The sequence below is a fragment of the Hyperoodon ampullatus genome, assembly GCF_949752795.1.
Source record: "Hyperoodon ampullatus genome assembly, chromosome: 17".
In the NCBI taxonomy this organism is placed as follows: domain Eukaryota; kingdom Metazoa; phylum Chordata; class Mammalia; order Artiodactyla; family Ziphiidae; genus Hyperoodon; species Hyperoodon ampullatus.
The window spans coordinates 62993599-63016576 of record NC_136930.1 but is presented as its reverse complement, the minus strand read 5'-3'; the positions used below and the strand labels follow the sequence as shown (position 1 = coordinate 63016576).

Sequence of the window (22978 nt, the reverse complement as noted above, 5' to 3'; positions counted from 1 at the left end):
AGGGCTTGAAAATCCTTCATCATCCTCATTCACCCACTCATTCATCCATCCACTCACTGGTCATTCAGTCAGGACGACAAGGGATCCACAGCATGTGCCAGATATTGAGAGCACAAATATGACCAACACATGTTTGATGCATTTAAACCATTAGTAATATGGCAGCAGGTAGAAGACAAGGGAAGCGCTACCATATGTAACTTTCAAGCCTTAGTTTCCGGTGTCATCTGTTGGGCCTCTTCTCTGCTCCCTGAGCGTGATCTGGATTACGTGTCTATCCTTTGAGCTGTTCCCTGCCTTAGCACAGATAGCCTGTAAGAACCTCCTCCCCCGACCATACCTCTGTCTCTGAGCCCACTAATCTGCAGTTTGGGGACTAAGTCTTACTGTCTTGGTAGCTACTCTCCAGTACCTTTGTGGGCTCTCAACAATGTTTTCTCTTTTTAAAAATGTTTTATACATTTTAAATATTACTTTGCATTTACAGTTATTACAAAGTAGTGGCTGTATTCCCTGTGTTGTACAGTACCTCCTTGAGCCTATCTCACACCCAATAGTTTGTACCTCCCTCTCCCCACCCCTATCTTGCCTCTCTCCCCGTCCTTCTCCCCACTGGTAACCACTAGTTTGTTCTCTGTCACCTGTGAGTCTGCTTCTTTTCTGTTGTATTCACTAGTTTTCAACAATGTATTTTCAATGAGTGAATATAAGCCAGAGTAAGATAATGCCACGAAAATGTTATATTTCTCTCTCCTTGATAACCTTTCCTTATTTCGAAAGTGATATATGTTAACTGTGAACATTTAGAGCGTGCACATTAGCAAAAAATAGAAATCTTTTTTTCTATTATTTTTCCACCTCCCAAAAGTTGACAACTGTCCTACTTATTAGTTCATATCCTTATATCAGTCCTTCTGTCTCTTTGGCTATCTCTGACTATCTCTTTCTCCTATAAAAATAAACATATTTTTTACTGAAAGGGGATTTTTTCCTATACACTTTTTTTTCACTTAATGCACCCTGCACAACTATCCAACTCATTAAATATTCTAATATTTTAATGGCTGCAGGGTTATCACTTATTGAATGCTTACTATGTATGAAGCACTATACTTCATTTTTAAATTATATTATTACATTTACAGCTCCCCTCTGAGGTTGTAATATTATTATCCCCATTTTACAACTGAGGAAAACTGAGGTACAGAGGAGACCAGTAATTAGCTCAAAACTTAATAGCTTCTTGGTAGTAAAGCAAAGGTCAATTTTAGTCTGTTTGAATATGTATCTTCCACCATAGGGATGCACTGTAACTTATTGAGTCAATCCCCTATTAAGGGCTATTTGGAGTGTTTCAATATTTTGCTATCAAAATTATTAAATAGCATTGAAATTACTATCCCTGGAGCTAACTCAGACTAAGTTCTCCAAAAGCTAGGACAAAACCCTCAACATTAATATGAGCTTGATGAAGCCACTGGCTTACCCAGAAAATCATCTGAAGACAGCCTTTCAAAATCCCAAACCTGAAGCACCAACACAGCTGGCGTCTTACACTCCATCTTCTCTAAGGAAAAGATGTTCTCCCTCTTGGTAATGACCATTTGCTTCTCCGCTGGGAGATACTGAAATGGAAATAGAAAGCGCCAGTTGAAGTTCCCCTCTCCAGTCAGAGAGTTGTAATGCACGTCTGTTTCCTGCTTGTCATCTTCCAAACCCTTTAACCACCTGAATAAAGACAGAAAAAGAATTAAACACTCAGAGCCCATTATTTAGGCATCAGTATAATCAAGAGTGATTTAACTAGTTTCATTGTGGTCACAGATCCATGGTTTTAAAATTATGATATAGTTAGATTTAGATGAAAGTTTCCATTGAATCCGAAAGAGATAAATAGGGATCAAAGGGTCGGAAACTGAAACAAGACTCTCGGTCTAAGTCAGGTTGGGGAATTGTCTTCAGTTCTTGGGTAGATCTGAAGCCACACTCAGTAAAAAGGGAGAAGTCAGGAAATGTAAAATGAAAGTGTAATCTGAGTTTCCTCTCGCCTTGGGTGACCTCTTTATAACATGTACCATTTCTGCACCCACTACATTACATTGCTACATTACATAGGTAAATTATCTAACCTCTCTGTGCCTTTGTTTCATCTGGAAAATGGAAGCAATGACAATATCTAGTTCATAGAAATTCAGAGGAATTATATGAGGTAGTATATGTACAGTGCTTTGTGTACTCCAAATGATCTATTATGTTATTTCCTCTTAGTATTATCTGGTCTTTCTCCTCCATGCCAAGTATAAAGTAAGCTACAATGAATACATTTTCCCCTAGTACTTTATCCACAGCTAATTAATTCCTGAGAAAAAAGGTACTTTTAATTCAAACTAATTGATAATGCCAAACCACTTGCTTTCTGAAAGCAGACATCCCTCTCTCCACCTCAACCCACCCTGGGGCAGGGGAGGGTAAATACCATTCTATTCCCAGAGGAGTGGTACCACTGGGGTATGGGCACAATTATTTAGCTAAAGATGGTGCTCAGTCAACCAATATATGTGTGGTATCTCTTATGATGCAAGGAGTGAGCTAGATGCTAGGGGAGTGATAGGGAGCAAACAGGGATGGGTCTTGCCTTCACGGAGCTACAGTCATGGAGGGAAGAGGATAGAGGGAGATGGGTGGGATGGCAAAAGTCACCAGTGAGGGATGTGCAAAGGCCCTGTGGAAGAAGAGGTGAGGACGCATTCTAAAAAGGGGAAGAAGCTCAGTGTGACTAGAGAGCAGAAGGTAAGGGGGAGTATTGATCCAGTGAGATGAGTCTGGAGACATAGGCAAAGTCTAGTCATGTGTGATATTTTAGGACATATGAGGAATTTGGATCTTTGTCAAGAGAACATAGGATGTCTTTAAAGGGTTTTAAGTACAGGACTGATGTGCTCAGATTGTGCTTCGAAAAGATAACTCATGTTTCAACGATAGACAACAGATTATTGGAGGCAAGACTGAATAGGGAGAGACCAGTTCAGATAGTATTGGTATTTCAGTGACCCAGGCAGGAAATGATGGAGGAAAAGATGATGATGGTGATGTGGTGAGATGAAGAGAATGGACAGTGCTGACAGCTATTTGGGGAGTAAAATGAACAAGACTTAATAGTGTACTAGAAATGGGAGTGTCAATGAGGAAGGGGGTTTCTTGTTGGGGGAAGACAAAGAGATACCAAAACAAGGCTGGGATGAATTTACTGTTTCTGACATGAGTTTTATCTGAGGGTACATGTTTAAGTCACATTGTTTCTGATTCTCTACAACTTCATCTCCCTCCCTGATTAGGGGTGAAAAGGAAACCTACAAAGACATTTGTGTTATAGCCAAGATGTAAGAGAGAGATACAAAATATTTAGTTTCCTGAGTCCTAGGTTGCTAAAACTAGCAAATGGGAAGGTATAAAGTTTAGCTTTTGTATTAGGCTTATAATCTTCTTAACACTTAATCTTTCATCAATAGCACTACAGCTCTCTACTTCCTTCTGGTGTAAAGGTATTTTGAATGTCATTCAAAAAGTTTAGGCATCCAATATTTAACTGAAAGAGACGTTTATATAATAAGACTTCCTCACAAAAATATTTCATGGGATAATCATTCTTAGCAAAATGACCAAATAAGGCAAATATTTGACAAAGAAAGTGACCTTATCTAACAAGGTGAGTAAGATGGACTCCTTTTGTGAGATGTGCATAGAATATCTTCCACAAGGCATAGTTTGGTTAGGGGTTAAAGAGGTGAAGAGGAGAAGGAAAGGGGGTATGGAGTTTGCTGGTGATCTTACCCTTTAACATAAATATCACTTGATTTTTGTCCTGTGAAGATATTCTCATCCTCTAAAATGACATCTTCCGTGTTCCAGATGGTCACTCTCAATTCATACCTGGGATAAGGGAAGGCAGCCTTAGGTTGAAGACCTTGGAAGCTGAGTCAGTTGGTGTCTATGTGATTCTGGTACTGCTTTGAGTCTATAAGCTTCCTCAATTTTACCAAGTTCAAAAATGTCAAGACTTAAGGTCTTCGTTCCATCAAAACCAAGTGTCCCAGCTGGAATCACCAAGAACATGAATTTCTCTGAGCAGATCCTCCTTCCATTAACCGACATTTTTCAGAATGTTGAAACTCAGGGGCTCCTACCATAAAACAGGGGCCACCATTTCAACTCCCACCACTACTATTATCACCACCACTCACCCCCTGCTGTACTTGGCCAGGTGGAAAGTGAGGCATGATTATCAGGTGTCAGCTGATTAATGTAATGTATCAGACACCAGATCAAATGACATGATCCTTTAGTCTGAGACCTTGGTCTCTTTCCTTGAAGGTGGGGCTGCAGGTTACTTACCCTTTGGGTTTCCTTGGCGAAATGTCAACAGGAGGTCCAGGCTGAGGCATATCTTTGGGAAACATGTCCACCCACATCTGCAGGCGGCCCTTGTTAAGAAGACATCCTTTAGATTTTTTTGGGGGGGGGGCATTATCACATGGACACTGACCATTCACGGTTTTAACAGATCCCTTTACTAGTAATGGATATTAGGAACATATAATATAATATAATGTAATATAATAAGGATATTATTCATATTATATTCAGAGTATTTGTTGACAAAGACAGAACTTATATTTTTGTTAAAAATTAGAACATATATCAAGAGGAGCGTACATCAAGAGAAGGGGAAGGGGAAGTAAAACCTTACTGCGCACCTACTATGTGGTAGACGCAGTGCTAGGTACTTGAAAAGCATTGTCTCATTAATTCTTCCAATATCTCCACTAGGTAGATGTTATTATTCCTACTTTGCAGATGAGAAAATGTCCTGCCCATGTTTACACAGGCAACATGTAGCAGAGTCTGGATTCAACCCTTGTCTGCTGACTCTAGAGACCCTGCTCTTCTTACCAACCCCTAAGGATTACAAAGATAATACTATGTCAGAAGAATCATGCTTCATTGCTTCCAATGTACCTTAACATCCATTATCTCCATCAGTGCTCACCCCCCAGCCATGTTTCTGTGCTACACATAAAAAAACTAAGGTTCAGAGAAGTCAAAGAAATTATCTGAAGTCCCGTGGCTAATTAGTGGCAGAACAGGGCCTTCCATCCATTGCTTTGGACTCCATACATCAAAATGTACCCTGTTGCAAGGGATGTGAGAGCCCAGGTGGGGAGAAAGTCCAGTGGATTCCATATTCAGCTCTGTTGTATGCATGCTAATTGCTCCGTCAGCTCAGGCAAGAAGGTGAGTGATCAACAAGGGCTGGGATGGTCAGGGGAGATTTTATATGAAGTAAGTGGGGCTTCCAACAGAGTGGGAAGGATTTGTAGGATTTGGGTGAACGAGGGGCTTTGGCTAGGGGGAAAAAAAAAAAAGAGGATTTCCAGGGGAAGGGGCAATGTAAGCAAAGAGTTAGCATTGGGGAAGAGAAGAACCAATTCAATGGAGGATTATATTCCTAGATCTCTAAAAAGACATTAACATTCACCGTTAACCAAGAAGCTACATCTGACAGGCAAAATGAAGGATACCAGTAACCAAAAGATGTCAAACATCTGGTAGTAAATCTTAGGAAATAGTCATAAGTTTCTACATCTGATAAAAGTTTATCCTTTCAAGACACGCCCTCACACATGTTATCACGAGGTTTATACCCCAGCATTGCTGGGATAGCAGTGTGGGAGTTCCTACCCCATTATAGTCAAGCCCACGTGCTTTGCCCAGACTACACAGCGAGCGAGTCCAGAGCGGGGACAGAGCTAGGGACTCACGCTGCCTGGGTTACATCCCGCCTCTGCTTATCACCAGCTGAGTAACTTTGAGCAAGTTACTTAAACTCTCTGAACCTCAATTTCTTCATCTTAAAAGTAAGGATTATAATAATTTCATCATGAGGCTGTATTAAGAAATAAGCGTGAGGTGACACACACACTGGTTTGTCTAGGAAAATCGTGGTGTGTGCCCCTTGTATCAGCTTTTTTTTTTTTTTTTTTTTTTTTGTGGTACACAGGCCTCTCACTGTTGTGGCCTCTCCCGTTGTGGAGCACAGGCTCCGGACGCGCAGGCCCAGCAGCCATGGCTCACGGGCCCAGCTGCTCCGCGGCATGTGGGATCCTCCTGGACTGGGGCACGAACCCGTGTCCCCTGCATCGGCAGGCGGACTCTCAACCACTGCGCCACCAGGGAAGCCCCCAGCTTAATTATTCATAGTGCCTTCTTTCACTCTCAAAATGGCCATAATTTGGATAAATAAATCTATGGCCATCCTAATTAGGTGAGATAATTTCTGTAAAGGGCCGAGGACATAAAAGCCTCTTAATAAAGTTGTCTTCTCTTCCCTTCTAACTCAGAAGCCAGATCTCTAGTTATCTTTTCCACATCGCTTGTTTTGCCAGTTCTTCAAGGTAAACCTCCATCTATTGCTTCTTTGGGAAAACTAGTGGGCTGTGTGGTTACTGATAGGTTTTTGGACAAGGTCTTGGGCACATCAGATGAGTTTTGAAGTTTCTCAAATGTCAGGATTCTTCAGAAAGAACTTGATAACTCAAATCATAAAAGGGAAAGAGCACTAAATCCTACTCTGATTTTAGGGCAGAGTTTCTCAATCTCAACATTCGTTTGGGGCTGAATAATTCTTTGTTGTGGAGGGCTGCCCAGTACAGAATAGGATGTTTAGCAGCATCTCTGTCCCGTCCCACTAGATGTCAATATCACCCCCACCCACGTGAGACAACCAAAAATATTTGAGACATTGCTAAACGTCCGGGGCAGGAGGGGCAAACTTGTCCCTGGTTGAGAACCATTATCATACGGCACACAAGATTAACTTGTAGGGGAAAAGTCATTCTCTTCGGGGATGAACACTCTTATTGGGACCAGAACTGTCTTGGCCACTACCTGCTCCATTCCTGGCTTATCCTTGTGGTACAGTGGCCGAGTTTCTACGTGCTCAGGAACCAGCCTACACCCAACCTCTGGGATATCCTCCCAAGAGCGTAAAACGCTGAGGGCCAAGTGCTCGAACGACTCCACCATCTCATCTGCATGGAAGAGAGAAAAATAAAGAGACTTGTCAGATGTGTTCTTGTAAGGGGATAGTCAGGGGCTGTCAGATGCATTTTCAAACACTCCCTTAAAGGGTCATTTAAATATACCAAGGAACAGGGAGAGAGAAAAGACAGTGAAAGAGAAAAAGGACGAGAGAATGGAAAGAGGTAGGAGTAGCGTGGTGGGAAGGGGAAAGAGATTGAAAGTTAAGAGAGCCAGCCTATCTACAAAACAGAAACAGACTCACAGACCTAGAGATCAGACTTGTGGTTGCCAAGGGGGAGGGGGGAGGGAGAGGGAGGGACTGGGAGTTTGGGGCTGGTAGATGCAGACTATTACATTTAGAATGGATAAACAACAAGGTCCTACTGTAGAGCACAAGGAACTATAGCCGATCTCCTGGGACAAACCATAATGGAAAAGAATATTTTTTAAAAAAAGATTGTATATATGTGTATAACTGAGTCACTTTGCTGTCCAGCAGAGGTTTGCTCATCATTATAAATCAACCATACTTCAGTTTAAAAAAAATTCATTAAAAGAAAGTTAAGAGAGTGGGAAATGAGATGGGCTGACCAAAAGGTCCAGAGCACAGTTAGAGTCTTGGAGTACAGGACTCCCTTCACCCCTTGAATCAGACTCCTTCAGAGTCTATGAATCACAAACGTGGCTTCAAGGGACTAGAGAGGGTATGTTTCCTGGAGACATAAAACTGTTTGCTAACACCATAGTGGGAGAGGGCTTGGAGAACCAGTGTGACCCTACGCAATGTGGTGAAAGAGGCACAATATGTGCTCATGGATGTCTTCTGACTTTTCTCATTATTGCTTGGGATCTCCCGTCTACCAACACTTACTCCAGAAAAGATTCTCTGATCTATCGTTTTACCAGAAAAGGTAATTCATGACAAAAACTGCCAGTAGAAATAATACTCACAAAATAAGACAAAAATTGTTGAAAGAATAAAATCTTCTTGAACAAAGTTTAGAATGGCCAAATTCGACATAGGAAAGCTGAACCAGGTTTAACCAAAAAAATCTCCCAACAGCAGTCATTACAATCAGTAAAAGTCAATAGGGATGAACAAGTAATCAATGAATTAAATCTTTGTCAAAAAGTTTAATCAGTCAAGAACTGATATTAATGAATATAATTTCAGAGTTTTGGTGGGCAAGTAAATTGTTTAATCATGAAATGTAGAATACTGACCAAGGGACTAAAGTGACTTAATAGAGTATATTATGAAAAAGTATTTTTCTCACAGAAATTCATCAATATCATTAATACACTAAATGTCAATAACTCTGCATGCATGAACCTCTAAGAAGTTCTTGGGGCCAAAACAACAAGGTAAAAAGAAATCTTGGCATTGAAGTGGTGGGATCAACATAGTGTCAAAACACCTCGTAGCATGTACTTAATCGGGCTTTTTGCATCAGGAGCACTGCACCATATATAGGTAATTTTTTTTTTTTTTTTTTTTTTTTTTTTTTTTTTTGCGGTACGCGGGCCTCTCACTGTTGTGGCCTCTCCCGTTGCGGAGCACAGGCTCCGGACGCACACGCTCAGTGGCCATGGCTCATGGGCCCAGCCGCTCCGCGGCATGTGGGATCTTCCCGGACCGGGGCATGAACCTGTGTCCCCTGCATCGGCAGGCGGACTCTCAACCACTGTGCCACCAGGGAAGCCCTATATAGGTAATTTTTAAGCATCAATGGACAGGTGTGACAGTACAGAAATTGTTCTATATCCTTAAAGTAAAGGTGGCTTTTTTTTCTTATCCTAAATTTATGAAAGGCTCTCTGGGATCTTCCTGGTATGTCCTATGTTGCTCATATGGAAAAATCTGTTTCTTGGTGTTGAAACAGGAGATTTGTTGGTATAACACTTATGGGGGTAATTTGAGTTGTGTCCAATTATTTATTTTATGTAATATTAATTTTAAGGTATTTATCTTCTGACACAATTCTACTTATATGATATATACTGTAGACACATAAGAAATATGCAAAAATATGTATAAGGATGTTTGTGGTAGCATTAAGTGTCACTACAAAAATGGACACAATGGAAATAAACGCCACAGCCATACAATAGAATATTATCAAGGATTGTTTCAAAGAAGAGAATTGTCGTAATCTATTGGAAACAGAAAAGGCAGAGTATAAAACTATAGATATGGTACATTTAAAATTATGTAAAAATGTGCCATTTTGCACACACACTGTGCAAAATTTATATTTCTGTAAAGAAATATACCAGCACGCACCATGGTTATCTCTGAATTTGGGGATTAAGAGTGATTTTCATCCTCCTCCTTACTCTTCCATATTTTCTACTGTGAGCATGCATTAATTTTACAATAAATGAGCATTATCTTCAGTCACCAATACCACTGAAAGCAGGCTTTTCAAAAGAAGAGCCATGTCAGCGGGATACATTGGGGGAGTTACCTGTGTCCTCCTCGGTGAAGACTGTTTTTCCAGAAAAGACCTGGTTTCCTATCTGTATTTTCCCAGGGCAAAAGTAGGGGCCATCCAGCTTGTTGTCTTTGCAGAGCTTGGTGAGGATTTCGGTGGGTTTGGATGTGTCTCTCCAGGCATTGTATCCTTCTCTGAAAAGTGGAGGAGGGATGGAGGGTGAGGTCCAGCCTCCCTGGGAGCCACATCTGAGGTCCCGGTAAAAAGGACCACCTAAGTATGATCTGTGTTAATCCTTCAGATTTAACTTGACCTTCTACATGCTTGGGGCTAGTGTTTTCGTTTTATCATCTTCTCTCTTTTCTGGTCAATACCTCTGCATATGTATGCTTGTACAAAAGGCAGAACTTCTGAGTAGCTTGACATAAACATTCTTTCCAGGTAGTTTTGGATACTTTTTTTAAAGAAATGCATCCTTTAAAAAAAATCTAAAGTGAAATTCACATAACAAAATTGACCATTATAAAGTTGACCAATTTGGTGGCATTTAGTACTTTCACAATGTTGTGCAACCACCACCTCTATCTAGTTCCAAAAAGTCATCATCACCCCGAAAGAAAACCCTCTATCCATTAAGCAATTACGCCTCACTGCCCCTACCCCACCCAGCCTCTGGCAGTCACCAATCTGCTTTCTGTCTCTGTGGATTTCTTTGCAGGTAGTTTTTGTTTAGTTTGTTCTGTCCCTAGCAGAATAGCTATTTGGCTGCTACTTATTGTAAGAAGAAAGCCTAGCTCATCCTTCCAATTTCTCTGCTTCTTTCCTCCCTTCTCCTCCTCCGCCAAAATCATATTGTAGACTCGTGTCACAGGCAGGAAGTCTTGATGTGCCATTTCTCTAATCAGTTATTTCCTAGTGGTGAGTTTCTAAATCTTTTCAACCCCTTCTTCCCTTAAAAACTAGCTGTTTGGTTAAAAATTATTAACTTGTAATGAGATGCTCCCTAGGAACCGTGACCAAGATAAACTTGGATTTCTCTGCTCCCTGGAATGCGGGATTCATCAGAATTTAACTTGTTTAAGCATTGAAATAAACCAAAACATGGCTATAACGCAGTTTTCCTACACTGGGCCAGAGATATGAGGATCCTGAAAAGATTCCAAGCCACCCCCAGAGCCATACATAGGCCTCCCCAGAAATAAGTGCTCTTGTTCATTTTTAAAACTTCAGAGAACAACTTCCCTGACTAAATTATTCTGGTCCCTGCTAGTTCCACTGTCAGGAAATTCTCCTGAACAAAAGATCCACCATGTTTGCTTGTTGCTTCCTTTACCGACTTCAGAGTGAGCACAGCTAATCATTCTCTGAATGGTACCCTCTCAGGTACTTGAGAATGATGTAAATACAGCAGGAGGCTTATAAATTCACTACAGTCCCAAAACTGAACCGGCCTTCTAGGCTCAGAGAAGAACAGGCCAGCAGTAGAGACTTGTCTGAAAAATCATGCCATGGAGGAAATAGATGCTCAGACTGTGTTAATGAGAGTGTAAATTGGTCCAACCCTTCTGGAAAGCCATTTGGACATATATATTAAAAGTCTTTAAAGTGTGCATTCCTTTTAATGGAATAAATCCATATCTATGGATGAACACTGAATGAATTATCAGAAAGGTTTGCAATGGCTTTTGTATGGGAATGTGCATGGCAGCAATATTTCTAATGGAATAAGAAAGAAAAATATAAATGCCCTGAAATTCAGGAAGGGAAATTGGTTATATCATTTTATAGTAAATTTATATAATGGAACACCACTATTAAAAGAATGACTTTGAAGAATATTTAATGACATCATAAATTGCTTATAAGGGTATAAGTCCAACAAGAAGCTTACAAAATTGCATGGATGGTATGAGTCCAACTTTGGGGGAAATAGCATAGAAAAAAATACTAAAAGGAAATACATACAAATTTTTTAATGTAAATTTTATCTCTGGATAAAATAATTTGAGCATCATTTTGTACTTTCTGTATGTCCTAAATTTTCTACAAGGACTATATATTACTTTATATTCAGAAGAAATATTTCTAAATTATACCATGGAAATTTAATGGATGTTTTTATATTTTCCTAGCTGATATTTGTAAGAGTTTTCTTCTTAAGATATTAAATATATCATACTTTAAAAAATAAAGCTGGTCTCTGTTGCTCTATGTCTCATTTTTAATTGAACATTAAGGGAATGTAGTATTTTGATCGTAACTCAGCCAATATCTTTATTTAGAAGCCTGCTGCTATTTTTGTCTTTTATGAAATTTTTGTCACCAAGAAAGGCAGGATTACATTTTTTCCTTCCAGATTGAGTTGGTGTAGTGTATTATTGGTTATTAAAATACTCATAGCTTTGGGACTTTGAAATAGTAAATATTCATGGTGTGTGAAAAAGCATGATACACAACTGTATGATCTTAATTACATAAAAATGGACGCTTGGTCGTGTAGATACAAAAACAAGACCTAGAAGGACACATCAAATGGTAAACTGCTTGTGATTATGCATGACCTTGTTTTTTGCTTCTTGTGTTTTTGGTTTCCTATTATGCACATGTTAGCTTTTAAGAAATAAATGTTATTTTAAAAGCCTTAATAAAAGTAAAAATAAAGCTGATAATTTATATTTTAAAATTAATCAGAATTCAAAAATCTTTGTAAAGAGTGAGAGTTGGACCCACTTTTCCCACATGTGTAAGATGGGGATAACACCTTAATGGGTTTTGAGAGAATTGAATGAGATACTCCATGTAAAGTGCGTGGTATATTGTAAGCACTCCTGAGTGTTTGTTGTAATGAACTAGGATATTGGCATTTGTATTATGTTAGTCATTCTTCTAGCATCATTCCCCACTGGGAACTCTGTCCACCAGGCCCAGCTGATCGAATGAACAAATACAATTCAGCTCTTGACTCCTGAAGAACCTGCCCTGGGTTCTAAATCAGTTTTGCTTCCCCAGCCCCAAGTACCCTCAAGTGCAGTGAGCAGTTTCCCCGAACCAGCCCTGCTGACATGCAGCACATCTGAGATATTAAATCTGGGCCTTGGCTGGCCTTCCCAGCACATGGGCTGCAGCCTCAGAACACCAAGAGTGTCTCCATGGGAGGAATAACTTACATCTCATATTGATTCTGCAAGCCACAGATGGCTCGGTGTTTGCTGTAGAAGCGGTTCTCCAGGTCAATCCTCGTCTCACCAATGAGGTCATCCATCCCGATCATGTCATAGTCATAGATCAGCACAGACAGCAAGGACTCCTTTGGGAATGTGGCCTGGATCTCAAATGACCTGCCATCCAAGCAGAGGTTTTAGGAATCAACAGCATTTGGTGATACAGAGAACTTTTCCCTGCTTCACCTTTAGCCCACCTACATACAGTCCATATGAACTCACTAAACAGTCAGCAACCCAGTTACTACTTAATGGGTGTTTATGTGGTTTAATTTTTCATTGAGGTGCAACCAATTTCCAACTCTTTTGTCAGTTTTCCAGTAGCCGATCATCTCCTCTTTTGTGGGCCATGCCTTGCAGTCTTCAACTAGGGTGACAGCAAGAGGGAGAGAAAAGTCTGAGATTCTGGTCTCAAACAGGACTGATTTCTAATCTGGATTTTGAATCAGCCACTTCCCAGTTTTAATACGTTGGGAAAGTTATTTCATCCCTCTCAGCCTCTTTATGTGTAAATGGGGATAAATATGTCTTCTTTATAATATAGCAGAGTGGTTAAATGTGATAGTGTTTGTATAAACACAGATTTTACTTCCAGGCATTCAACCTGGTACCCAATAATTTACCATTCCCTTTCTCCTCCATTGTTGCTTCATCAGGGAATACCAGCTGGGTTTATTTGAAATGAAAATCCTATTCACAATGGAAAATCATTAGAACATAGACTTGCAGGATTGGAATGCTGTCTCTACAAGATTATTCTGAGCCCCTTGAGAACAGAGACCTGCCCTCTTCATCTCCACATTACTGGAGGCTGCACTTCACCTGCAGAGAGTAGACACAATAAATGTTTCCTTGAACTGTAAGGGATCTCAGAAATCACCATATCCAATCGCTTCATTTTACAGATAAGGAAACTGAAATCCAGAGAACACAGGGACTTGCCTAGGATCATAAATCAGGTCAAACTGGGATAAGTACCAGTTTCCTAACTCCTGGTACCGTCCTCTTTCCACAATCTCACCCCAATGCAGTGTTGAAAGGAATAGCAATGCTGTCGGATTTCCCGTGACAATGCATTATCTGTGCTACTGAGCGTTAGAGAAGATAATTAAGAACTAAATTGGGAGTGAAAGCCTGCATTTTAGGGAAATGTGTTCTTGAAAACAAAATCAAGGATACACCAGTGTTTCTCCAGTTGTTCCTGTTTCTGTCTGCCCTGGGACAAGGTGGGGAGGCTGGTCTGGGAACAAGGGACAGAGAGGATGCGCAGAGGAGGGGAGAATAGAGGACCCATTATTTCCCTGCCTGTCCTCAGGCCTGTCTGGGCTGCTGCCATCATGGTCAGGTCCACTTAGCCCTGACTCTCACTCTCCAGGTTGGTAGGGACAGCAATCACAGCACAGCCAGGAGCCAATTAGCCCTCCCAGAGAGTAAAAAGCAGAAATGCTGGACAGCTCCAGTGCCTGAAACTGAAAGCCCCCAGCCACCTCTGAGCTTGGCCATCACCAAGCTGCTGCCACCAAGGAAGGATTTATTAAGTGCTTAACTGCCCCTGGCAACCATGACAGAGGACAGAGGGCTCAACTGTTCTGGTCCATCTCCCAGAGTTGTGTGCTATGTGCTCACAGGTTCACCTCTCCTGAATTTTCATTAGCGCTGCCTTAGAAAAACTACCAAAAACAGCTCACCATGGTTGGACTTCCAGTCATTCAGGGATAAACTAGGCTTATACCAACGTGTGTGTGTCATTGAGATAGGATCCCTAGAAACAGCATTGGTGTGAGAAAAGAGAATGCATCCTGAAATGGGTGAAAACTGAGCCTTGGAGAAACATTCAGTACCGAAAGCTTCAGAGCAAAGATGTCTCACTGTTTCTTTGCCCATTCATTCATTCTTTTATTGATTCACTTGTTCATTTGACATTTATGAGATATCCATTATGTGCCAGGCACTGTGGTTTTTAAGAAAATGAGGAACAACCAACTCTTCAGATATGTAGCCCCTCAGGATGATGGGGTTCCATGAAATCCCACTGAAAACTGACTGAAGGGTTGTTTGTCAATCTGTTTGTTCATTTGCTCATTCTACAAATATTTAAAGAGCATCTGCTCTGTGCCACACCCTGTCCTAGGTGCTGGGGATGCAGCATTGAACAGACTAGACCAAGTCCCTGCACAAATGGAGCTTACATTCTAGCAGGGAGATGGGAGACAGACATAAACACATAAACACACCAATTCATGTCACAGGTTATGAAGAAAAGTAAAGCAGACCAGGGGCCAGGGCATCAGGGGTGGAGCCTGTGACATTCTCCTATGGGGAGGTCTCAAAGGGGAATTCCCCAGACCCCAGGTCGGGGATGAGAGCCCTCCACTCTCCCTGCTGGAACACAGATTGAGCCAACGATGTCTGCCCCTGAGTAACAATTAAATATACATCCAACAAAGCATCCACACCTGGAGGGCTTCTGGAAGAGGCTCTGAAATGCCAGAGGCAGGAAGGACTATTCCACCATCCTCTTCTTTTGTTTACCACAGCCATAAACAGAGGTTATAAAACCAGTCTAATTCATGGCACTGTGGTGAGAGCAACTCATAAACCGTGACTGCAAAGCACTTGACAAAATGAAGTGCCCGTTACGTAAACAGCAGGTAATGATAAAGGTCATCTCCCTATCAGGGAAGCAAGGGTAAGTTTCCCCAGCATGTCTTTTTAATCCATCTCTTTCATCTGAACAGGCAAGATTGTTTATTGCCTTATTTCCTTGGGAGCAATAAAATGTAAGAGGCTGGTGCTGATCAAATGTCAGAGGGTCCAAAGCGATCACAAGTGTGTAAATGAATTTAAATGAGGTGGATAAAGATTTCATCCCATGCTCCTTGTTACTCCGGAAAAAAGACGTTAAATACACGTAAGATGTGTGCATTGCTAAAATGATTTTCAAGGGGGAGCGGAAGGAAGCGAATGAGTTTTGAGCAGCTACTATGCACTATCATAGACAACATGCTAGGTGCTTGTCATATTTAATCTTCTAAAGCCATCTGAGAGTCAAGTATCACTGCTATTGCTTTACAGATGAGAAAAACTAGGACCAGAGAGGTTAAGCTGTCTGCATAAAGTTACTCAGCCTGTATGTGGCAGAGTGAAACCCAGGTCTGTTTGACTCCAGAGTTACTGGCAGTCAAGAGCACAAACCCAAGCAGGGCACATAAATGTGTGACATCCCCTTTTAGAAGATAAATGGGGTGGTAGGGGTGCTGTGAACTGGAGAATGCCTGTTTCACCTAAACATAACACAAGTGCGATGCATTGTAAACACTTTGCAGGAAAACAAAACGCAGGCGGGGTGCAGTTCCACTTTTTGACTGCAGGGGTCACCTCAAATGAACTGCAAGATGATATGATGGAAAAATCTCTTTGGGAGAAGACAAAAGACCAAACATCTGGCCCCTTCTCTTCTACTTATGAGCCGTGTGAACTTGAACAAGTTTCTAAACCTCTCTGGGCCTTGGTTATCTTGTTTGTAAAAAGGAACTCTCTCCAAGGCAGGAGGCTGAATCTGGTGACTGTTCAAGTGGTGTCTTAAATTTGAGATCTGGGAAAATCATTATTGGAAAACCATGGCCATGAAGACCATGCAGAACCAAGCTGCTGAAGGGACCAAGGAAAGAATTCAGCCCTTCTCCATGAAGAGAGGCTTGATTGGCTGTTATCCTGGGCAGGAGTTGGCATTTAATCTCCTGCACTGTTTACTCAGACCCACACACGTATCCAAACCAAACACCCTACAGAAGCACCATAAGAACAAATGCAGAGAGGACAATGCAATGAGACCCAGATGGCCACTGACCTTCCAAATACTGGGTTCAGTTGTTTAGGGATGTATTTGTCCCGGTCTTTGATTTCAGTTGTGCCAAGCTTGACCACAATGTAGGGATCCGATTTGCCATCTGGATCCGCTGGACTAAGATTAAATGCCTGGAGAAGAGAAAAAAATCCCTTTGGTCCAGTGGTTCTCAACACTGGCTGGCACCGGGATCACCTGGGAGTTTTAAAAAATTCTGATGCCTGAGGTCTATTCCCAGATATTCTGATTAAATTGGCCCTGGACTTGGGGATCTTTAGAAGCTCCCTAGATGATTCTAGTGTGCAGCTAAAGTTAAGAACCACTGTTTTAGCCTCTCTACTCTGCTGTTAAAAGAAAAGTTATCAGCTTTGCCCAAGTCCTACTTTCTCTGGAGTTGTCTCCCCAGTGGAAAGCAGCCCTTGGCACAGAGTAATGAGGAATCTGCTGGACCAGGAAGCAGAAGGCATGAATTTTGAGTTCCAGTTCTAGGTAGTCATGTGATCTTGGGCAAAACATGTCATCTCTCTGAGATTAATATGTAAAATTATGGGGTAGACCTAAAGCCTCCTCCCAGAAATAGTGGACTCTGAATCCATGACCCCGTCAGTCTTGCATTTAGCGTTGGTCAGCTGAGTAACGATCTGTTTCCGTCAGGGAGGACCAGGGTAGGGAGCTGGTGAGGAAGGACATGGAGAAGATGGAGAAACTGCGGAGATGAGAGCTGGATAAGAAACAATCTCATTTTTAGGACTCTGTCCTACAGACAGAAGGGTATAAGCACACAAAGCTATGTTTTCAAAGTTGTTCATTAGAACGTTGTTTAATAGCTAAAAATTGTGAACAACCTATATGTCAATTACTTAGGGAGAAACTCCATCCAAAATTGTCCCTCCCCTGCTGGCCCCATGGTCTAGTGGTCAAGATCCTGGTTTCCATCCAAAATTGTCCCTTCCCCATTTACTCTCGTCACCACGTTGCCCAATTTTTTTTTTTTTTTTACTGAAGTATAGTTGATTACATCCCCTAATTTTAATTCTTTATTTAGCAGTTATCTCTGATATTCATCTTGCTTATTTATCTGTCTGTTGTTTATTTTCATACGCTCCTAATGCCCACACCACCCCCAATTAGTTATAATCTCCATGAGAGCAAGGATACTGTCTGTCTTGTTCATTACATTAACTCCAGGACTTCGGACAGGGTCTTCCCAATATTTGTTGAGTGAATGAATAAAGGATACTACATTAATTCAAGAAAACACTAGGTGGCTACTAATAGGAATGAGAAAGACCTATACGTACTGATCTAGAAAAATGTCCAAGGTACATTACTAAGTAAAGAAAGAAAATAGAAGATCAACATGTAATACATGAAGCTGGACTCCGTTAAGTAAATACCTGGGTGTAGTTGTAGACAGGTGTAAATAGATAGAGATGTGTTTGCATAAGAAGAGTATATATACATAAGAAGGGTAAGTTTCTGGGGATGGAATTGCAGAGGTGGGGGGATTTGATTTCTTTCTCCATGCAAAATTTAAGTAGTATTACTTTCTACTTCTTTGGTGTTTTATTAAATTAAGAGATTTTTAAATTAACTTATTATTTAGTTAATTAAATCTTAGTGTAAGAGAGCAAACCACACATAATCACCATTACTAGAAATGTCAATGAAAAGCATTGTCCATAATTTATCCTACTACCTACAACCCAGGGCTGCCACCCTCTGACTCTTCATTTGTTCAAGACCTGCTGGTCCTCAAGTTCCAGCCCCTGTTCTCCTTCTTCCACACTGTTTCCTGAGCAGGAACCTGATCTGCATTCTTGGTCTTTGTCTAGAGGGTACCTGTATATAAATATCTATATCTATACCTATATCTATATAGAAATATAGGTATAGATATAGATATATACATATACATATATATACATATAAAAGTGTGCTGTAGATATTTGCTAAATGAATAAATAATCATAATCCTTCTCCAGTCTTTGTAGTCCAAAAAGATTTCTCCCTTTCCTTCCTACTATTCAGACTCTTATTTCTGGGTTCCCCAAAATATGTCCCGTAGAACCTGAGTTCTGCACTGTTTCCTGTAGGGAGGAAAAGTAGGTGTGGGCAGTAAGTTTTGAAAATGCTGTTAAAGATTCAACAGTTAAATAGGTTTCTTTGCTTCTGGAGTTCTCAGAGCCTTGAATATGCTAATGAGCTTTGTGAATCTCAGGTGTTGGAGAAGGGAAATGAATGACTATATGCACCATTTCTAGAATTTATTTGAATACATGGTCTATTTCCAGAGGAATCCATATTAATTATCTCTCCCAAGACATGAGTGATTTCCTGAACAAAATTTTGAAAAGATTAGTCTAAACTATCCTGTGGGTGGGTGTTTAATATAGACTATTGGCATTGCCAATAACGCTTTACAAGTTATTGTACTGTCTGTCTTGTTCATTACATTAACTCCAGGACTTAGGACAGGGTCTTCCCAATATTTGTTGAATGAATGAATAAAGGATACTACAAGTATCCTTTATTGGATATTTGTAGTATCCTTTATTGGATCCTTTATCCTTTATTGGATAACTTTACAAGTTACTTCTCATCTTTCCAACTAGACTGTGACTTCCTCGAGGGCAGGCACTGTGTTTTTTTCCGTCACGATATCCTTAGTGATTAGAACATGCCTGGCACATGGTGGTCATGGCCATGATGACGTTGCTGCTAATAACAAAGGAAACATGAGAACTGCATGATGGAAAGGGGATGTTTCGTTGTCCCCTGGCATTAAAGAATAATTCTTCTTTGTTTTATGTTTCATTTCGGTTTCTAAAAAAGATTGTAGGCAATTTAAGCAAAGAGTTTATATAAAATAAGATGACTACAATCAAGTAAGATTATGAAAATCAACTCCAAGGTCAGGAGATGAAAACAAATACATGAACCATAAACGTCTAGCACACAGTTGCTTTGATTGAGGACCAAATTTGGCCCCAAGCTTCCTGGCAATCAGGCCAAAAGTTTCACAATTAGTGTTCAGTGCTCTCAGTATCAGAAAGGGGGAAGCCTAGGGCAGATAATATTTTTCTTGGAAATACCCTGGAAATGGAATTTCTGACTGAAGCCAAACAGAGGCAGAGCCCCGGAGGTGGGGGAGGATTGCACAGTGGCAGCTGCCCTGTTCTGCCCTGGTTTTTCCCTCTGTCTTGCCTGTGAGCTTCCTGCTTCAGTGCTACTTGGTTTCCTGCCCAGCTAGCAGGCAACCACAGGGAGCAAATAAAGCTACACAGAGCAGTCCTCTCAGCCTGGGAAATATTTTCGCTCAGTGAAAAGCCAGCAAAGGTCCATGTTACCAACCAAACTTCATACCCTCTGTTATGGACTGAATTGTGTTTTCTCAAAATTCCTATGTCAAAGCCCTAACCCCTAATGTGACTGTATTTGGAGATAGGGCCTTTAGGGAGCTAATTAAGGTTAAATGAGGTCATAAGGGTGGTGTCCTAATCCGATAGACCTGGTGGCCTTACAAGAAGAGAAAGAGACAACAGATTTCCTCTTCTCTCTCTCTCTCTCTCTCTCTCTCTCTCTCTCTCTCTCTCACACACACACACACACACACACACACACACAGGAAAGGCCATTTGAGGACACAGCAAGAAGGTGGCCATCTATAAGCCAGGAAAAAAGGTCTCACCAGAAACCAACTCTGATGGTACCTTGATCATGGACTTTCAGCCTCCAGAACTGGAGAAAATGAGTATCTGTTGTTTATGTCACCCAGTCTACGGTATTTTGTTATGGCAGCTCTAGGAGATTAAGACAACCCCTCAGAGTAAACAAGGATGCCTCACCGCAACAATGTACACCCTGATCAGGACTTTGATGGGGTGGTTGGATGGAATCCCTTGCTGGATTCTCAGCTGCTTGCTGTCCTTGATGCTGGAATCCTCGGGGCTTTTGTAGATGCAGAAGGAGCCCTGGAACCACAAAGCACTACCCATTGAAACAAGATAGTCATATGCCCCGCTGAAAACCAACCATGAAGAGGAATAAATTATTGATACATGCAACAACTTGGATGGATCTCAAGGACGTTATATAAGTGAAAAGAGCCAATCTCAAAAGTCTCATACTGGAGGATTCCATTTATATAACTTTCTTGCAATTACAAAATTATAAAGATAGAGGATAAGTCAGTGATTGCCAGAGGATAGAGACGGTCACAAGCAGGGCATAATTATAAAGGGGTAGCATGATGGAGATCTTTGTGGTGATGGAATAGCTCTGTATCTTGTTTGTGGTAGTGGTTACACAAAGCTACATATGTGATAAAAATTACATAAAACTATATACACACTCTATCAATGTGGATATCCTGGCTTTGATATTTACATAGGATGTAAACAATGGAGGAAACTGGGTGAAGGGTCAACTAGACCTCTGTCTACCATCTTTGCAACTTTCTGTGACTCTTAATTCTTCAAAATAAAGAGGGTTTTTTTTAAATTAAAAAAACAACAACAACAAAATGTCTAGGGCATAGCGCTGGGAAAAGGAGCACAGCCTGAGACCCAACAGGACGTGGGGTGGTGCTACTCTTGTCCCCTGGATGTCCTCAGGCCATTCACATAACCCTCCTGCATCTGTGCTTCTTCATGGTACATCAGTGAATCAGTGTTGGTACAGTACCACCCTCCTCACGGGGCTGTTATGTGAGAAATGAATAGGAGCATCAGATGGAATCCTGAGTGCCTTTTACATGCAGGGTGCTGAGCTAGTGTTTTCTCCCATTATCTCATTCAATCTTGGCTTCAGTATTTCTATTTTCAGATGCTGCAGCCGAGGCTCAGGGAGGTCAAGTACTGCTCAAGATCACAAGCTAGTTAGGATTTAAATCCTAAATGAGGATTTAAACCCAGACTGTCAAGCTGCAATGCCCATGCGATTTCCAACACATCACCTTCATATAAAGGGCCCAGGCATGCAGTAGGTTCTTAGTAAGTGTCAGCTACTGCTTTGTGGTGCTGACACCGTAAGTCTGCCAGATGAAGGGTTTGTGTTGTTTGATTAATTTAATCATTCAGCTGATAGGCTTGTGTAAATCATATGTTTGGTAGGGCAGGGAGTGGGAAAAGCAGAGTAAACTTAAGTGATCCCTGTAGGCAATGACTCTGCCTCCTCATATTCCACAGACTGAGCTCTGATCCACTTTACTGGCTGCAAATCAAATACCTTGAAAGACTGGGGCTAGGTCTTGTGGGGTTCTAGAGAGGGAGGGGCCTGCAGAGAGATTAAGGATTTTCCTTACAGACATCGCATACCACAGTCCAACAGAATTGAGTCATATCCGACATTTATGGACAGGAGAGCCAGATAAAAGGGTTAACCTTGGAACCTGCCTTAAACTTTCCTATGATTCGGTCTCTGTCAAGGCCATGGTCATCCTCCGTAGACTTGCCTCTGAGCAACTCAAAGGTTTTCACCCAGTCTTCAAAATTGTCGAATTCACTCTCCAGATCCCCATCGTATATCTTTAGGAAAAAGGGAGAAGAGTGTACTCAGAGGAAGGAAAGCCCAGGATTGATTTAATGAAAACTGCCAAGATTCTCCAAAACCAGCCTTCGTATATGCCCCTTGGAAAAATCTAAGAGGCGCTGTTAATTTATCTTCAGCAAAATAAGGAATATGATTGACTTGGCATTCCTAGAACTAAGTACCACTCTGAAATTTATAAAACGTTTTTGATAAACTTTGAAATTCCAAGAAGTATCGCTAAACCAACAATATTTTAAATATAATATATAAGTATAAATGTGACAAAGCTTTTTATAGCTAATTGATGTCATTGATTGTTGGATACAGACTACAATATTTTGAGGACATTCAAATTAAAAACTATTCATTGAACATTTCATTTTTAACACATATAAAATGATGGAATATTTGTTTTTATTATAATGCATGTAGACATGAATTTTCCAAGCAGAAAATGACATATATATTTTAGAAATGGAAAATTGAATTGAGTTTTTGATTGAGTAATAAAATTAAATCACTTATTCAAATTTCCCATCAAAATTACTTATCTAAATTCATTATCTAGGTACATAATTTTCATAATGCCCATTTTCATATCCATCAATATGCCTCTAGCTAATAGCCTCTGGCTAATGTTAGGACTGGTCTGACAAAACTGACTTTTGTAAGAGTTAAAACTCCTGCTATTTCGAGTCTGTACATATCTGCATGATGATGTCAAGCCCCAAGAGGTGAACCCAGGGGAACTCACACACTGTAAATTACATGGTTGCATCCAGGCTAACCAAGTTAAGTTATGCCCCTTCTCAATAGGAGGATGTAGAAAATAGAAAAATAGCAAGCTCCACGGTCTTGGCTTG

General features: G+C 40.8%; 1 protein-coding gene across 1 annotated transcript in view; it reads right to left on the bottom strand.

The window, feature by feature from the left end:
• FER1L6 (fer-1 like family member 6) overlaps positions 1 to 22978 on the bottom strand; it is a gene marked incomplete at both ends in the record, with an annotated part of 157764 nt that overhangs the window by 11838 nt on the left and 122948 nt on the right. Inside the window, 9 exons of the mRNA XM_079722359.1 lie at positions 1487 to 1728; positions 3832 to 3930; positions 4393 to 4481; positions 6946 to 7088; positions 9549 to 9709; positions 12683 to 12853; positions 16587 to 16714; positions 20432 to 20557; positions 21980 to 22111. Coding sequence (XP_079578485.1) covers positions 1487 to 1728; positions 3832 to 3930; positions 4393 to 4481; positions 6946 to 7088; positions 9549 to 9709; positions 12683 to 12853; positions 16587 to 16714; positions 20432 to 20557; positions 21980 to 22111 — 1291 coding nt within the window. The remainder of the gene's footprint in view (positions 1 to 1486; positions 1729 to 3831; positions 3931 to 4392; positions 4482 to 6945; positions 7089 to 9548; positions 9710 to 12682; positions 12854 to 16586; positions 16715 to 20431; positions 20558 to 21979; positions 22112 to 22978) is intronic.